This window comes from Astyanax mexicanus, chromosome 17, assembly GCF_023375975.1.
Source record: "Astyanax mexicanus isolate ESR-SI-001 chromosome 17, AstMex3_surface, whole genome shotgun sequence".
Lineage (NCBI taxonomy): Eukaryota > Metazoa > Chordata > Actinopteri > Characiformes > Acestrorhamphidae > Astyanax > Astyanax mexicanus.
This window is the reverse complement of record NC_064424.1, coordinates 35135761-35154596: the sequence shown is the minus strand read 5'-3', so window position 1 is coordinate 35154596 and position 18836 is coordinate 35135761. Positions and strand designations below refer to the sequence as shown.

Sequence of the window (18836 nt, the reverse complement as noted above, 5' to 3'; positions counted from 1 at the left end):
CTCAACTAATTAACCACTAGCGATTAGCATCGTCTAGGGGTTAGCATTGTCTAGGGGTTAGCACCACTTACAGTTAGCATTGGCTAGTGATTAGCGTCTCCTAGCAGTTAGCATCTCCTAGCTGTTAGCATCACCTAGCAATCAGCATTGGCTAGTGATTAGCATTAACTATCACTTTAGTGCATTTCTACAAGTGTTAGAACATTTTCATAACTCTGACTGGTTATTTATTTCCCTCATTTTTCTTTTAAAACATCTACACTTAAACACAACAGGGTGAACTCCCCCCTATCAGAGATTAGCTAAGCTAGCAGAACACAGGAGCTTCTGCTCTGACTCACCAGAGCTCTCTTTAAACACTTCAAATACTCACTGGAAACTGCTGCTCTTCAGGTTTACAGCTGTGTTGCTGACATAAGAACAACATATTATTCTTAATATGTGGCAACATTGAATAATTTAGGGGTATTTGGGCAGGTTTAATATGGTGTCTTGCTGCACACTAGTGGTCATTTGGTGAAACAACTCCAGGATCTTAATAAAAAAAATACTAACTAAAAATGTTACATACCAAATTTCATTTGGTGTACCATTATTACATGGGCCATATATGATAATTGCCAAGGCTGAGCTTGATAGCTTGTATGGTTTTAGAGAAACAGTTATCCTTGTGGTGTATGTCTACATAAACTGACAGGGTCTCTGTGAATCATGTTATGATCAAAGGTCTGAAGTGGCATTAATCTCAGGTTAAGCATTTAAAAGCTGTAAGTGTTAGAAGAAATTTTGCTGCACCATGGTAGGTCTAATTTGCATATGGCAGCCATATTGTTTATAAATTTCAAGATTTTTTAAATTAATTATTGAGGCTTATGCTCTGCTGAGTTGTTTGACACCAAACATGTCATGATTGGTCAATGAGCCAAGGACAAGTTCTCAAAAGTATGTTTTGCATATTATGCAAATTTGAAAAAAAGTGTGTGGAGCAAGAACAAGAATGACCAAAGTGGCTGACCAGCATGACCAAGAAGGATAAAGATGTTCATAAATAAAGACCAGCAAGATCAAATGTATGTATCTAAATTTGTGTATTGATAGGTTCAAAGGTTCCTGTCTTCTGTCCATTTAAGTTTGAAAATAGCGATAAATATCATACTTGGCACATGTGCTTGAAATGTCATTGTTAATGAGTGTGTTCAATATTTTTGACATGCCACAAACTTTGACAGAGTTTTGGCCAAATAACTTAAAAAAGGCATTTACATAACTGTTTGATCAAGGTGTTCGGGCCACAAATAGTTAAAATGTCAAGATTTTTTCAATAATTATTTACCATCAGGGTCTACAGATTGCAACAAGACCAAAGTTGATTTGATTGGTTGAATACCCAAAGCACAATTTTTACACTACTGCCTGCTGATGCAAAACAATGCATTTTTGTTAAAGACATGTAATTACAGTTAGTTGTAAGGGCTTAAGCAAAGCATACAGATAAAAAATAATCATATGCCTAGGCCACATGCACATTTAGATATAAATGATTTTCTGCTATAGCGCCCCCAAAAGCCAATTAATAAAATATTTTAATGGATGATAACAGGCCCTCATGTACATGTAGGGTATAAGTTACGTTCTAATTGATGATTGTTTAGCTCATAGACTGTGTATAGCTGGACAGAGCATCGTCTCTCAAAAGTGAAGCCACCACAGGTCGGGCGCCCCCTGCTGTTCGGTTGCAGAAAGCTGTGTAACCCCACCCATCCCCATAGGTTTCAATGGCAAAACAGCCAACTTTAAATCACGTTTTTTTCTAATATACTGTAATTCTACTTCCATTATTTAAATGCAACAGCTAGTGTAACCTCTGCTTATATTGTCAAATTTTTACTCTCTATTCAAAAAGGTGTGGTTATTGTAAAAGGGCTGGTTATGGGCGGGACCAATAACAGACCGTCAACTCCGCGCCGCTCTGCTCTGCAGCCTGTGACCGCGAAGCAGCCCTCAGGGGCGGGTTTATTTAAATGAGTAGGCAGTCTCTCCACAGTATTTCTCCCTCCTCTGGTCTCTACTGCGCAGACTCGGGTATCAAGATCGCCAACATGGCGGAAGATTTTGGCTTCATTTTCATTAAATGATTGGGAACGGCGACGCGGCGTCCATCTTTTTTACAGTCTCTGGTTTAGCCTGTCAAAAGCTTGCTGGAACCTGATTGGCTAATATCATTTTTTTTGGTATACTCTTAGGACATAGGCCTATGATGATAACTGCCAATCAATAGCTTGATAGCTTGTATGGTTCTTGAGAAACAGATTTCTAGCATTGGCTCCGCCCCCTGGGGGCGTATGTCTACACAGATTAACAGACTACCTCAAAATCATGTTATTATCAAAGTTCTGAAGTGGCATTAATGTCAGCCTAAGCATTTAAAAGGTATGGCTTTTAGTGTAAATTTGGGTGTGCTTGCTAAGACTATTTTGCATATGGCAGCCATATTATTTCAAGAATTTTTCTATAATTATTGAGGATGGCACTCTGCTGAGTTGTTTGACACCAAACATGTCAGGATTGGTCAAAAATCCACAGACTAGTTCGCAAACATAGGTTTTGCATATTATGCTAAATAGTAAAAAATCTAAGTGGGTGGAGCTGATTGGTTCTATATTTGCTTTGCCATAAACCAAATAATGAAAGAATTTTTCTTATAGCTATCAAAGCGTGGGAGTTACAAGGCAAAACATGTTTTGCTTTCAGCACATGCCAGACTTTTGTGTGACTTGCCATCACAGGAATTTCCCAACTCATTAACCACTAGCGGTTAGCACTGGCTAGCGATTAGAATTGGGTAGTGATTAGCATTGGCTAGCATTTAGCATTGGCTAGCAGGTTGGCATCACCTAGTGGTTAGCATTGGCTAGTGATTAGCATCGCCTAGCAGTTAGCATCACCTGCTGCACTCTAGTGGTCATTTGGTGAAACAACTCTAGGTTCTTAATAAAAAAGATACTGACTACAAAATATTACTTATCAAATTTTTCTTTGGTGTACCATTACTACATATATGATAATTGCCAAGGCTGAGCTTGATAGCTTGTATGGTTCTAGAGGTCTAGTGGTGCATGTCTACATAAAATGACAGTGTATCTAAAAAACATGTTAAGATCAAAGGACTGAAGTGGCATTAATGTTAGATTAAGCATTTAAAAGTTGTGCGAAATTTTTCTGCACAATAATAGGTCTAATTTGCATTTGGTGGCCATATTGTTTACAAAATTTAAGACTTTAAGACTTTTAAGAGCAAATTAATTATTCAGGCGTATGCTCTGCTGAGCTGTTTGACACCAAACATGTCATGATTGGTCAATGAGCCAAGGACAAGATCTCAAAAGTATGTTTTGCATATTATGCACATTTGCAAGTGGGTGGAGCCAGAACAAGAATGACCAAAGTGGCTGACCAGCATGACCAAGAAGGATAAAGATCAAGACCAGCAAGATCAAATGAGCTAAAGAGTTCAGCAGGGCTTTAATTTAAAACCTGTAATTGTTTCACCAAATGACCACCAGGGTGCAGCAAGAGACCACATATAACCTGCTGGGAGCCTTGCAGTGAGGGATAAATATCAGTAGATTTATAATGATTGTAGACAGCAGAAAATGGGAAACACCTGTGAACACTGATGAAGGGGCGGAGCTCCAAATAGAAATAGGTGGGAGCACTAAAGACATGGGCGGAGACAAGGGGAGAGCCATGTGCTGGGACCGCGTTCACAGGAGCAGGAGCAGCTGGGACCGCGTTCACTTGAGCAGGAGCGGCTGGGACCGCGTTCACTGGAGCAGGAGTGGCTGGGACCGCGTTCACTGGAGCAGGAGCGGAAACAGGAGCCGTCTTCACTGGAGCAGGAGCGGAAACAGGAGCCGTCTTCACTGGAGCAGGAGCGGAAACAGGAGCCGTCTTCACTGGAGCAGGAGCGGAAAAAGGGAAGAACATGGAGGCTGACAGGGACAGGACAAGGACATGACAGTAGCCCCTCCCAAAAGCGCAACTCCTGGGGCGCATAAAACAGGACCCCAAGAGCCAGAAGAGGAGAGGGGCCAGAAAGAACATGACAGGGCAGGAGAGAAACTGGACAGGGAACTAGACACAGGACAAAGACAGAGACAGAACAAGGAAACTGGACACTGGACAGAAACGGTAACTGAACAGGGGACTTGACACAGGAATGGGGACAAGAGTCACTGGCACTGGAGCGGAAACAGGAGCAGGAGCGGCTGGGACTGCGTTCACTGGAGCGGCTGGGACCGCGTTCACTGGAGCAGGAGCGGCTGGGACCGCGTTCACTGGAGCAGGAACGGCTGGGACCGCGTTCACTGGAGCAGAAGCGGCTGGGACCACGTTCACAGGAGCAGGAGCGGCTGGGACCGCGTTCACTGGAGCAGGAACGGCTGGGACCGCGTTCACTGGAGCAGAAGCGGCTGGGACCACGTTCACAGGAGCAGGAGCGGCTGGGGACGTGTTCACTGGAGCAGGAACGGCTGGGACCGCGTTCACTGGAGCAGGAGCGGCTGGGACCACGTTCACAGGAGCAGGAGTGGCTGGGGCCACGTTCACTGGAGCAGGAGAGGCTGGGACCGCGTTCACTGGAGCAGGAGCGGCTGGGACCGCATTCACTGAAGCAGGAGCGGCTGGGACCGCGTTCACTGGAGCAGGAGCGGCTGGGACCGCGTTCACTGGAGCAGGAGCGGAAACAGGAGCCGTCTTCACTGGAGCAGGAGCGGAAACAGGACAGGAACAGCTGGGACGGCGAGAGCTGGGAGCAGCAGGTACCGCAGGGATGGGAGCTGAAGCGGCTGGGGCTGCTGGTCCGGAAATTACCCGCTACGTCCATAGTAAGGTCTGATCTTCTGTCAGGTTGAGCAGCAGCAGGGAGGACGTGAGGCGGACGTAAACGCAGGTAATGTATTTATTTACATAGACAATAAATAAAAAAACTAAACTCAAGACAAGATACAGGAAGAGAAAGGACTACTGGAACTAACATAAATAAACTACAAAACAGAAAACAAAGAAACAGCAACCTGACGGCGTGAAACACACACAAGACCAGACAACCACATGCTCAAACACACAGGCTTAAATACACAAAAGGGGAATGGGAAACACCTGTGAACACTGATGAAGGGGCGGAGCTACAAATAGAAACAGGTGGGAGCACTAAAGACATGGGCGGAGACAAGGGGAGAGGCATGTGCTCTGAACACATGGCTTTGAATACAAACAAAAGGGAAGAACATGGAGGCTGACAGGGACAGGACAAGGACATGACAACTTAAAGCTCCACTATGTGTGGAGACGTGTGCTCCCCTACAGTTCCAGAGTGTAATAAATGTTTCAGGCCGATTAGTTTCTCTTTCTCATTTTCTGGCTTTCACAGACATATTTGGTCTCTTTCCAGCTTCTGCCAGAGTGTATGTATGTTACTTTGAAAAGAATGAACCAGTAGTCCATGTAGAACTGTTAGAACTAAAGGTCGGAAAGCAGGTCGCAGTTCTCGCGAGCGTTGGTTGCTGCAGCCTCGGAAAACTTACAGAGTCTGGTTTGAGCTCAGAGGAGCTCCAGCACAGACACGAAATGTGTTTGTGCTTGCGCTGTGTGCTGCACATGCAGGTGGAGTTAAATGATCACAGAGTGGCTGATTGCAGATGAAATTTGCGCTCATTTTCTGCGATTGCGTTTTCTTTGTGATACGCTCAATAAAAAGCGTCAGGAAAGAATCGCATCTGGCAGATCTTTGCACGCACGTTGAAATGTAAGTGAAAAGAGCCCCAGGTCTTGCATCCTATTACGATACCACTCTGGAATTCACTGAGCTCCTGGGAGCAACCCATTCTTTCACTAATGTTAGTAGAAGTGCTCTGTATGCCTAGGTGCTGCTTTTACACCTGTGGCCATGGAAGTGATTGGAATACAGTGTATAGTGTATGTAAGAGCAGTGCCCACTAACACATGGCAATATGGAGCTTTGAATTGTATAGATTTTAATTTATGGCTCTGAAATTTTGAAAAATGACAAGGTATATGTTTACATTTTTTAATTATTAAAATCGTATTTTTATTTCTGACATAATATTTCAACAGCAAATTTCACTGCCTCACAACTTTAAAACACTCAAAAAAATCTAACTCATTTAAAATTTTTAATTAAATACACCACTAAATACTTAAGTTAGGAAGCAACACTGATTGTGAATCAATTTCACCTGCTGTTGTTGCAAATGGAAAAGATAAAAGGTAGAAATGAGAAGCAATTAGCAAGACAACCGCTATAAACTGGTTCTGCCGGGTGTGACCACAGATCTTTTCTCTGTTCTCATTTTTCTGGTTGATGTTTTGGTCACTTTGGCATTTTGTCAGTTTGTCAGGTAGCATGAGGTGGTGTCTGCAACAGAAGAAGTTGCTCAGGTATCCTGACTGCCATTAGGTACCGGGATGTGCTCCTCAGACCCATTGTGAGACCATATGCTGGTGCAGTGGGCACTGGGTTCCTTCAGATGCAGGACAATGCTAGACCTCATGTGGCTGAAGTGTGTCAGCAGATCCTGCATGATGAAGGCATTGAAGATATGGATTGGCCCGCCAGTTCCCCAGACCTGAATCTAATCCAGCACATCTGGGACATCGTGTCTCGTTCCCTCCACCAATGACATGCTGCACCACAGACTGTCCAGGAGTTGTTTGACGCTTTAATCCAGGTGACTGGACATGAAACGGGACAGGAGACTGGACGGGACTGGACATGGGAACAGGAACAAAGACAGTAACAGGAACAGACACGAACACTGTGACTGGGACGGGAACAGAGACAGAGAGGGACACGGGTACAGGGACATAGACGGAGACAGGGACCAAAACGGGGAGAGACACAGGGACCAGAAACACGGGTGGGTGCCCAGGACTGGCAAATGTCTGAGGGGAAGTCCAAGGAGCCAGCCTGGGCACAGTACTGGGGACAAAGTCCGGGGACCTCGGTGCCTGCCTGGGTACATGGGACCTGGGATGAAACAAAGTTCCGGGAGCAGGAACCGGTGGCGCGGCGACTCTGGCAGTGGGAGCTGGTGTTGGCGGCGCGGCGACTCTGGCAGCGGGAGCTGGTGCTGGCGGCGCGGCGACTCTGGCAGCGGGAGCTGGTGCTGGCGGCGCGGCGACTCTGGCAGCGGGAGCTGATACGGAGGCTGGAGCAGCTTCTGCAGACACGGAGGCTGGAGCAGCTTCAGCAGACATGGAGGCTGGAGGAGCTTCTGCAGACACGGAGACTTGAGCAGCTTCAGCAGACACGGAGACTTGAGCAGCTTCTGCAGACACGGAGACATGAGCAGCTTCTGCAGACACGGAGACTTGAGCAGCTTCTGCAGACACGGCAGGAGTCCGGGGGCGTGGCTCAGCAGCTGAGGACAACTCGGAGATGGGCGCGTAGAGATCCAGCGCTGCTGCTGTGAGGCCTGAAGCCGCGGGTGAAACAAAAACCCGGACTGGATCTGCAGCCTCGCCGGTAAAGTCCATAGCAAGCAGCGCGGGGCCGCCGGTAGAGACCAGCGCGGGAAAAGTCTCTAAAACAGTCCCGGAGCACGGCTGGGTTGCAGCGGAGATAGTCTCAGAGAGAGGCTGGATTGCAGCGGCGGAATCTAGCTCTGCAGCCGCCATGAAAGCCAGCTCCTCAGCCTGAGGTGCTGGCGCTGCAGCTGTGGGGCTCAAAGCTGCGGTTGCCGCAAAAACCCGGACTGGAGTTTTACTCTCTCTGGCTGAGTCGAGCGCGGGGAGAGTCTCTGGTCGCGGCTGGCTCACCGGGTAAGAGGTCCCGTAGCGCGGTTCGGCTGCTACCGCGGGAATCACGGAACGCGGTTCGACAGCAACCGCAGGGATCACGGGGCGAGGTTCGGCTGCTACCGCGGGGGTCGCGGGGCGTGGTTTTACAGCCGTCACGGAAGTCACGGAGCGCGCCGTCTCGGCCGCGGGCTTCACGGAGCGCGGCTTAGCCGCTGAAGAGGAGAGTGTCTTGGCCGCGGGAGGAGCTAGCTTGAGAGGCGCTGGGGAAGCTAACGCCCTAGCCACTGGGGAAGCTAGCTAGGGTTAATCGCCATCCTGGTGCCAGTCCACGCAGAACCTGCTGTGTCCATGTTAAGGTCGGTCTTTCTGTCAGGAATGACCCAGGCAGGGTAACGAGGAGGCGAACACAAGTGCAGGTAAGAGCGATATAAATAATTTATTAAATAAATAACAAATAAACAATGAAACAAGATACAAGTAAACACTTAACAAAGATAAACGAATAACCAAAAACCAAAACAAACCAGTGAAACTAGAGAACATAAACTAAGCCAACAAGAGATAATAATAACAAAATAAACAAGGAATATATATACAAGAAAATTAACGAGGAACAGAATAAGTACTAAACTAAATAAGGCAGGGATATATACAGGGAATATATTAACACAGCAAAAACAACAAGAAGCAAAACACTAAGCAGGGAACTAGGGAGCGACGAATGAAACAATGGATAAAAACAGGAAACTAGAAATAAACAGAAAAACACAGAATAAGGAGCAAGGGAAACAAACTATGAATAAACACTGAACTAGGGCTATAGCAACACAGAAACGCGGAGAGACAGACAACAGTGGAAGGTGCAAAGACCGACGGAGACAAAGTGGCAGAGGAGGGCTATTTATAGTAACATAAAACACACTAGAATTGGAAACACCTGGGGAAGGGGCGGAGCTACATTAGACACAGGTGGAAAAGTACTGAGACGGGAGACACAGGGGAGCACAGGTCACGTGGGGAAGACACACAGAGACACGAGACAAGACCAGGATGTGACACCAGGTCTGGGAGGAGATTCCTCAGAAGAACATCCGCCTCATCATACAGGCTTGTGGAGCCACACACACAACTGAGCCTCATTTTAACTTTTCTTGAGAAATTTCCACTCAAGTTGGATCAGCCTGTCATTTAATTTTCTACTTTTATTTTGAGTATAATTCCAAATCCAAACCTCCATGGGTTAATAATTTTGATTTACAATGATTATTTTTATGTTATTTGTTCCCAACGCATTTCACTGTGTTATAAATAAAGATTTCCAACTGGAATAATTTATTCATTGAGATCTTGGATGTATTACTTTAGTGTTCTCTTTATTTTTTTGAGCACTGTACTGCCAGCTTTTTAGATCCCATGTAAAAAAAACAATGTTTTTTCTTGCTTGTTTCTGCCAGTATACTTCAATAGGTGATGCAGTCAGGGAATACCTGTCCAAAGCCTTCTCCACCCTGACCTACAGCTCCCTCTGTCTTCCGGACAATATCAAGGAGAGAGGTCTGGAGGACATCCCCAACTACTTCTATAGAGAGCAAGGAAAAAAACTCTGGAACATCATCAACAAGTACAGTAGAATAATCTCTAAATATATATATATATATATATATATATATATATATATATATATATATATATATATATATATATATATATATGTATACATACATTTATATACACTGCCTGTCCAATTAAAGGTCACCACCTGGATTCAAATAAGCAAATATAGCCGCAAGTGGAAATCAGCGGGTTCAAGCACCAACTAGCACAATGGTGTTTACTAGAGCATAGGATGGTGTAAGAAGGATTAATTCAATTTGAGACACTTAATTATCAAATCAGAAGTTTTCTATCACTGTAAGATGATGATGCTTAGAGCAAATACTGCAGAGCTAGAGCAATTCATGTTAGAAATTCCAAGGACACATGGACCGCTTGATGGCTGGACACTATTGTAAAGTGACAATTTCACAATTGTTTTTAATGAATATTTACCTGCAGACTCTACAGTGTGCAACAAGACCAAAATAGAGGTCATAGGTCAAACATCCAGAAACTAGTTTGAATAAAGCTATTTTGAAACAATTAGCAATTATGAATAAACAAAACACTTTTTAAACTTAGTTGTATTACAAATTTGTCATGGCAAAACCAGTTAGATGTCAAAATATTACAGTGTGAATGACATATACTAGTTTTTTGGAACAGCGCACCCATGGCCGGATTGTTTCCCCACTTTGCTGGTCACTACAATGTCATCATCTGACCATAACACCCAAGTTTCATCCTGATTGGGCAATGTACAGCCTGCCAAAATGCCTGCTGAATGCTAATTGGCTGACGATGTTCAGCCATTTTGATTGATAAAGTTGCCCTTTGAATATCCTTTAGAGGTTGTATAACCTGATTCTGATGATTCTGTATGCAACGTTTCAGGTTGCTAGGTTACACGGTTGCTGAGAAACAGTGTTCCAGATTTAACTGTTGGAGTGAATGGGGCATATATCCGGAAGGACTAATTTGCATATGGTGACCATATTGTTCACAAATTTTAACTTTTTTTTGATGTCCATGCTCTCATGAGTATTTTGATATCAAACATGTCAGGATTTGTCAAAAAACCTAGGACTAGTTCGCAAAAGTATGCTTTGCATATTATGCAAATTACCACAAAAAAAAAGTAAATTGTTGTAGGTATTTACCCAAGGAATGCAGCAAAAAATAATTTTGAATATAGGTCTTATGGTTCTGGAGTTATTGAGCAAAATGTGAAAAATTATCTTTCCATGTTATAGCGCCCTCCATTGACCAATCAGTGCCATTTTTGTTGTCCGAGATGCATTGATCCTACATCCACCTACCAAGTTTCATGTCTGTACAACTTACGCTTTAGGCTGCACAACATCTTTTTCTGAGGAAAAAGAATAATAAATAAAGCTGCAAGCGGCAATCAGCGAGTTCAAGCACCAACTGGCACAATGGTGCCTACTAGAGCACAGGAGGGTGATGTGTAAAAAGGTTAATACAATTTGAGAAACTGTCAGATTTATAAATGATCAAAAGTCTTTCATCTGTTATTAATGTTGAGCAGAGTCATTTCAACATGATCAGTGCTTAAATTCACATACAAATCTATTGAACTTTGTAGAATATTCATCAAGTGAGTTAGAATTAGTCAAAAGGTTTCTACATGTTATAGTTATTGATCAGAAGATTTCAACCAGAATGTTGACAAAGTGGTGTTCAGAATGTTTTCAAAATAAGCTATAAGTTTTGACCAAACAAGTTTAAATGAACACACAGGAGTGCATTTTCTGACAGGACATGTAATTACAAAGTTGTTCTAAATCGCATTCTGAATTAAATGGCACTTCATCACAGTGATAACATACAGAAGTGTTTAACATTGTGAGATGATTAGAGCAAATACTGCAGTTACAGCACCACCGATTGCTTGATGCCTGGACACTATTGTGAGTGACAATTTCACAATTGTTTTTGATGAATATTTACAGTGTGCAACAAGACCAAAATTTAGGTCATATGTCAAATATCCAGAGACTAGTTTGAATAAAGCTATTTTGAGACTATTAGCAATTATGAATAAACAAAGCACTTTTTCAACATAGTTCTATTAACAATTTTGTCAGACCCACTGTACTTAAGATGGCACAACCAAGTAGAGATGCCATTTTTGTTACCCACCGAGATGCACTGATCCTACCTCTACCAACTTAGTTTCATATCTCTACGACTTACGGTTTAGGCTGAACAACTGCTTTTTCAGGGGAAAAAGAAGAAGAAGAGGAATACGAAAAATCTGAGCAAAAACAATTCGGTGCTTGAACCCTAAATATGTAGGAACCTCCCCTTGGATAATAACTGCATGGGTGATTTATGTTATTTAACCCCAAATGATGCAGTGAGTAGCTTATTTTAGCTCATTTGTTAAACAACCATGGGGAAAAACACATCCTGTGGTCATGGAAAAAAATGTTAATTTTGAGATTGCCTAAACTACTAAAATGGGGTAAGAACTGTCCAACGCATTACTAAAAAGAGGAAGGACAGTGGGGAAACATCATCTTTGAGAAAAGAATATATTCAGACAAACATTTTGATTGTTAATTATTAAAACTTTTGGTGAAACCAAATCATAGAAACAGTGCTAGAACTAGAGATATGTTTAATAGTAAAATTAATTGCATTTCCACATGCACAATGTGAAGGGAACTCAAGGGATTGTGACTAAACAGCTGTGTTGCCTCAAACACCTCAGTGAGGCTAACCGTCAAAACAGCTTTAAGTTGCTAGGGAGCAATTGGACTATAGATCAATTAAGGTCTTGTGGTCTAATGAGTCCAGATTTACCATGTTCCAGAGTGATGAGCTTATCACGGTAAGAAAAGAGGCAATTGAAAAGATGCACCCATCATGCCTAGTGTGTACCGTACAAGCCTGTGTGGGTGGTGCTATGATCTGGTGTTGCTGCAATTGATCAGGTCTAGGTTCAAATATTGAAGAGGATCGGACAGCACTCGTATAATCCAATGTATTTATTAGACTCATAGAAAAAAACTAACGTTTCGTCCCTTAGGCCTTCCTCAGTGTGCTCACCAAACACCAGACCCGCTGCTAAATGGATCAACCAGGTGTGTACACCCCGCCCCACTTAGCTACGTCATAACAGAGTCCACAGTATTATATGTTATTTTACACAAAAATATATAATAAATGTACAAACGTCAATGATGTGCAGAAATGGAAAAAGAGAATAACACAAACAATTATTGAAAAACCAAAATACTTCAAAAAAGATATAATAATAATCACAATCTTATTAAATTATATTATAAATAATCTTATTAAATTATGTTCTACTCAAAATCAAATAACAGTATCTTAAACATCCACATGCACAAAAAAAAAAAAATAAAGAAAACAACTCAGGTCTAGGTTCATCAACCTTATGTGCCTAAAGAATGAGGTCAGCTTACTACCTAAATATACTGAATTACAGGTCATTCCATCAGGTCGTTTTTTGGCATGGGCATATTTCAAGATGACAATGTGCTGGAGAAAACTTTGCGCAGTGGGTTTAAATCTCGCATCAGCAAAACATGATCTTTTATTAATGCAGCTCTAGACAGAAATAAATGTTGACATAGAAGAAGCTTTTGGAAACGATGCCAAAGGCGGTTTACCTTTTTTTTTTTTTTTGGTTGAGCAGTGTATATGCAGTACAGTACTAATTAGGTATGTAGTACTGTAAGTTCATGTTTACTGTACTGTAAAAATAAATACAGTAAAAGCTACTGAAGAAAGAAGCTGAGATCTTGTGAGCTAGTCTGAAGAACAAAGCTTCCAGATTTCTCTAAAATGCTTCCAGGTTGCATTTATATCTGAGGCAGATATCTAAATGATTACAGGAGTGGTTCAATTAAACACTGCATCTTGCCACAGGAAGGCATAAAAGTGCTTCCCCACAGCCCTGCCCTAAAAAAGGCATTTAGAGGCTACTTTTTGGTACTTTTGGGACCACTGACTGCAAAACATGCACTCTGAGACGTTTTGCTCAGTTGACAGACCTTTTGGCACATCACTGAACTAAGAGAAGCAGGATGGTCATTTTGTTTCATTGTTTGCCATCTTGACTGTGCATCAGCTAGTGAGCATTGCCTAGTCTGTGGGCAAATGTGCCACAGGATGCCACAGAGCTCTCTTCAGTTCTAATTCGGCATTCTTTTTGCGTAACAATGAAGACAGAGTTTGCTGTTCTGATATCTCTATGTTTGCAGTAGCTCTTGTGTCAGCTTGTACCAGTGCCACTCTTGCTCATGTAACCAGCAAAAGCTGTTTTGGATAGAATAAATAAATATTAGACTTTGCAGGTATGGTTGTAGAATTTTTTTGTCCTCTCCCCCAGAAGTAATACTTCTTTTAATTTAAAAGAAAAAGCATAGGGACTGCTGCTTTAAATCCTTGATTCAACTTATTCAGGTGATTAAACTGCTTGTTATTACATGTATTTTTGTTGGCCTTAATATGAGTATGTGTTCTGTGTCTGTAGGTATGTTGACGGAGTTGTGAAGTACTACTATCTCAGCGCTGAGGACGTGCAGAAAGACTCAGAACTGCAGGACTGGATCAGTGAAATATTTAAATTTGGATTTCTGGAAAGAGAACAGAGTGGTATGGATTCTGCTGCATCTAATTATTACTGCACCTGATAAATCAGATATTCTTATTTTACACTGAGCTTCAGTCTTTTGCTGTTGTGACTTACAAGACAGTTTAGGCACACCTTGCCCGATTGAAAATTAAGTCAAAAATTGTAATGAAAAAAAAAAATTGTTATAATGCATGATGCTGCTTAGGGACTGCTGTGGTGTTAATAGGTGGTTGTTAGGGAGTATCCATGGTATCCCAGGCAGACAGTTGCTATGGTCTCTCAGGTAGTTGTTCAGGTGTTGCCAAGTGGTTGTTGTTGTCCCCCATGTTGATTGTTGGGTATTGCAGGTGTTTCTGTCAGGGCAAGACAGGAACCAAACTTGGGGATACACAAAAGCAGGCGTGGTCAGTTCAAGCAGGTTCAGAACCAGTGAAACACAGTAGAGAAACTTCATACCATAAACGGGAGACAGTCCAGAGTTCATACACAGGCAGGCAGTAACACAGGGCAGGCAATAATCCAGGAAGGGGTACACAGTCCAGGTCATACACAAAAATTCAATGGAAAGGGAACAGGCAAAAATCGTAATCGGTAGAAAACCAAAACAAGATCAAACACGGAAAAACACAAGGGCTAGAGAAAACGCTTCGTATTGCAGGATAACCAAACGGATACTCGGCGAGGTGTGAGTGTGAGCGTGGTCCTTATATACTGAGGGAATAAATCAGCACTCGGGACTTCCTGGTGGTGTCATGTGATCGGGAGTGAGTTAGGTGTCATGGTGTGGTGTGTTCTGGGTATTGTAGTTAGAAGCGTGGGAATCACAGATAGAGCTGGATGTGGGAGACTTGGAAATGCTTTCAGCACCAGACATGAGCGTTTCATTTAAAGGTGGCCCAAAACAAATGCATCCTTTTAATTCCTGTTGAGTCCAATCAAAAACCTGTATACAAACCTGCATCTCACAATCAGACCAACAATCTGGAGATTGAAAACTGTCGGAAAAATTGCACATGAAAAATCAACAATGTAGTAATAAAATAGTTATATTGTTGAAAACAACAGTATATTTATAATATGGGTATAGTATACCCATAATAATTAAATAGTACTCAATAATTTATATAATGTTTTAGAACTATTCATAAATAATGTCTAATTAGCAGGCACTAAAAAGTACTTGTGACATAGTTTTGAATGAATAATACTTAAAAGATATTTTTAGATTTTGAATGTTAGTAAATACTAAATGATTACTTCTTTTTGAATAATTAGTAGGTACTTAACAGAAGGTTTTGAAGATAAACAAAAAAGGCAGAAATAAAGCTGAAGGACTTTAGGACTACTAGTTGTGTTATGTATATAACTTAGTTTTGGGAGATTGACCCAGTCATTACTCCTCCCACTCTCCTCCCTATATAAACCACCACTTCCTTTCTACGTGCTTGTTGAACAACCTCGCATGACCAGCTATTCTCGTCCACCCCAACTTCTGGCTGCCTTCCTTGATTACAGTGTGTTTTTCCCCAACTGCCGCGGCTGGCGTCTCCTCTCCTGGCTCCTCGGCCTGGTCTGGCCGTTACCGCAAGGTCTCCTTCAGACTTTAGCAGCTTCTTTCTCTCTCTCACCGCTGCCGCTCCCAGCGCCCCCGCCGTTGCCTCAACCAGTTTACAGTCGAAACTTCGGTTCTTTGGTGTTATTTCGCCCAGACCGCCAACTCCTGCGGCCCGCTGTGGCTCCTCCTCCCTACAGCCTCACTGGGTGGTACTTGAGCTACTCCTCCTTTCTCTTTCTCCTGGGCGATCATTCTGGTTCTTTCTCCTTTCAATGCTCCCTGTTTCTTGTTCTATAGTGTTTAGTACAAGGGAATCGAAGGCCATTCCAGAAGCTCCGGTTTGAGTCTGCTCAGGTGGATTATGGTGGTTCTAAACTGTTTGTGTCCAACATTTCTGATGAATTCTGCTTTCCTCAGGAATTCCGAAGTCTTTCAGCACAGTGGACGAGCTCATCAAGTTCGTGACGATGGTGATCTTCACGGTGTCGGCTCAGCACGCTGCGGTTAACAACGGCCAGGTTCTGCAAACACCATTTCTGGGTGGGTTTTTATCTGAATCTGATTAAAAGCTGGTTCTGATTCTCTTTTTGCTGTTCTCCAGTTTGATTTCGGGGGCTGGATGCCCAATCTGCCGACCGCCCTCAGACTCCCCCCACAGTGCAAGAAAGGTGTGACCACAGAGGAAACCATATTTCAAGCCCTGCCTGATGTCAACACTACCATCCATGGCATAGCCGTTCTGTATCTGCTGAGCAGGAAGTCCTCTGACCATGTGAGTCTAGACACAGAAATTTTACACTAATTAATTTAGCAGAGAAAAAATCTGATACAATCTACATGTAGTGGAACCTTCACATCAAGTAAGATATTTTCAAACAGTGAAAAAATATATGCAGTTTTAATACAGTGGAAATGTTCACATTAAAGCAGTATAATCAATAAAAAAACAGGTTCTTAAAATCAAGCATTACAATGAGAACCGTTGAACCTGTATTGTTTGTTCTTTTTTTCTGCTGTAAAGAAGAACCAAATATGTGACCCCTCTCCCTGTCTTTGTTTTCCTGCAGTACCAGCTTGGAAATTTTAAGGAGGAGCTGTTCAGCGAGGCTGTACCATGTGGCCATATTGAAGAATTTAAGAAAGTTCTTAAAATATTAGAGGCTGAAGTTGAAAACAGGAACCAGTCCCTTGAACCTGGCTACCTTTACTTACACCCAATAACTGTGGATAACAGTGTTGCTCTGTAGAATGCTGGACTGACCAGTGGGAGTCTCTGACAGTTTCTTACTCTTATATGCAGAATTGAGATATTTTGTATTCGTAATGATAATACTTTAACATTTTTTTCACTTTATCTTTTGCCACTATATGGCATAAACCTTTTAGTGAACTGAAAACATGTGAGCTTGAATTTAATAGAACAGATTTGAGATTCAAAGAAGATTTTTGTGTTCAAGTGTTCAAAAAGAGTTTCAGAGGAGGTGTGCACTGTTCCTCACCCTCCCTGTGTCGACAGCATTGCAGTGGTACAAGGTGTCCTGATGAGTGGGTGAGGTAATTGGCTCAGGATAAAAATCTGGATTTTCTTAAATATTTTATAGTATTTCATCTTTACTTTAATATCCTGGAGATCAGATCATTTTTTATTGCATACTATTCACATTACCAGTTGATTTGGCCAGGGGTGCCCAAATTTGTGTATTCCACTGGATTGAGGTTGAAATTCTTTGAAACTTTCTTGAATTGAGTATAGTTTGATTGATTGTTTGATGTATATGCATATATATTTTTAGTTATGAGTTTGTATTAATAAGCAGTGATTAGAATAAATTCATAATCATAATAATTGAAATTTTAATTATTAAATCATAATAAATGAAAATCATAATCTAAATCAGGGTAAGTACTGCTTGTTTGCAAAAGCCTTCTAAGATTATTAGTTTAGTTTGGGTGTAAACTTTAGCATATTATGACCATGTTATATAACTGTCACATGTGTGGAAGAAACAGAATGAAGATATGAATGAACAAAGACAGATGGAGGTGAGCGTGATCTGAGGTGACAGTAAACGGAGGTGAGAGTGGCCTGGGTGTACAGTAGACATAGGTAATAGATGGAGATGACAGTAGACGAAGAGGATCTTGGTTATTCAGTGGATGGAGCTGAGAGTAGATGGAGGTAACAGTAGACATGATATCTTTATTCTTTTATTTTTAGATTCATCAGTAATTTTAATAAAAACTTTTACCATTTTTAACTATTTCTTTAATTGTCTTTCTTTTCTTCATTCCTTTTCTTTATTTTGCATCAAGAAAACTGTTTTTTTCTTCATTGTTCTCTGAATAAATCTGGCAAAAGAAAATTAGATCTCCAGACTGGATTATTTTGCCAAATCTATGAAGATCCTTCAGTTTTGTATGTAAAGGAATTATTTTAGCTTTTATCAAATGAGTCCAGGAATAGGCCAAAACACAGGTATGCAAACAGACAAAAGGGTTGATCCATACACTAAAACCAGGAAAAGGTTAAAAAACAGAGTTACAGACTTAAACAATGGCTCAATCTTTATATAAAGATACAGAGACTTCACAAACCCAGAGCTTGAGACTTTAATAAGTGTTAGACCCCATTTACACCTAGTATTAACATGTGCCAGCATGATCTGATTACAAATTTTCAGCACAAAGTACAGGTGTGAAGAGGATACAGAGTGTCTTGAGGTCACACTTTAATCAGATCACTCAAACCAGATTTAGAAGTGACCAGCAATGCACTTACCTCATTAAAATAATGGTTTGAATAGCCACGTTACCACCCCCCCTGCCAGAACATATGTAATAACAGTGGCATCCCGTCCACCATCCACACGGGTTAGCTGAGACCGTTATAATAACAAGGTAACTCTGTATGAGAACAGTCTGGATTGCTTTGTGTGAATGTTTGTTTGGTAAAGTGAGGTGACGTTCATTGGAGGAGCGCAGCGGCAGGGAGGTAGCGTAAGCCTTTAGGAGTGAGTGCAGGTAGGAAGGAGCTGTTCTGTCATCACCTTGTAGGCGATTGTAAGAGCTTTAAATTTGATACGAGCATCAACTGGTAGCCAATGGAGCTCAATCAGCAGTGGGGTGACGTGTTCCCATTATGGCTGGTTGAAGAGCAGACGTGCTGCTGCTGAAGTGGTTTTACTACACAGGCCGGGAGGCCAGTTAGTATGGCACTGCAGTAGTCGAGATGAC

The 18836-nt window shown here is 42.0% G+C and overlaps 1 protein-coding gene and 1 pseudogene across 1 annotated transcript in view; both read left to right on the top strand.

The window, feature by feature from the left end:
* Positions 1-17332, top strand: part of LOC125782392 (polyunsaturated fatty acid lipoxygenase ALOX15B-like) — a 130660-nt gene extending 113328 nt beyond the window's left edge. The window contains exons 12-16 of the mRNA XM_049466289.1: positions 9276-9442; positions 13946-14067; positions 16020-16120; positions 16204-16374; positions 16670-17332. Of these exons, the coding sequence (XP_049322246.1) occupies positions 9276-9442; positions 13946-14067; positions 16020-16120; positions 16204-16374; positions 16670-16849 (741 nt within the window). The 3' untranslated portion in view covers positions 16850-17332. The remainder of the gene's footprint in view (positions 1-9275; positions 9443-13945; positions 14068-16019; positions 16121-16203; positions 16375-16669) is intronic.
* LOC103039624 (polyunsaturated fatty acid lipoxygenase ALOX15B-like) overlaps positions 1-18836 on the top strand; it is a 398882-nt pseudogene that overhangs the window by 213540 nt on the left and 166506 nt on the right.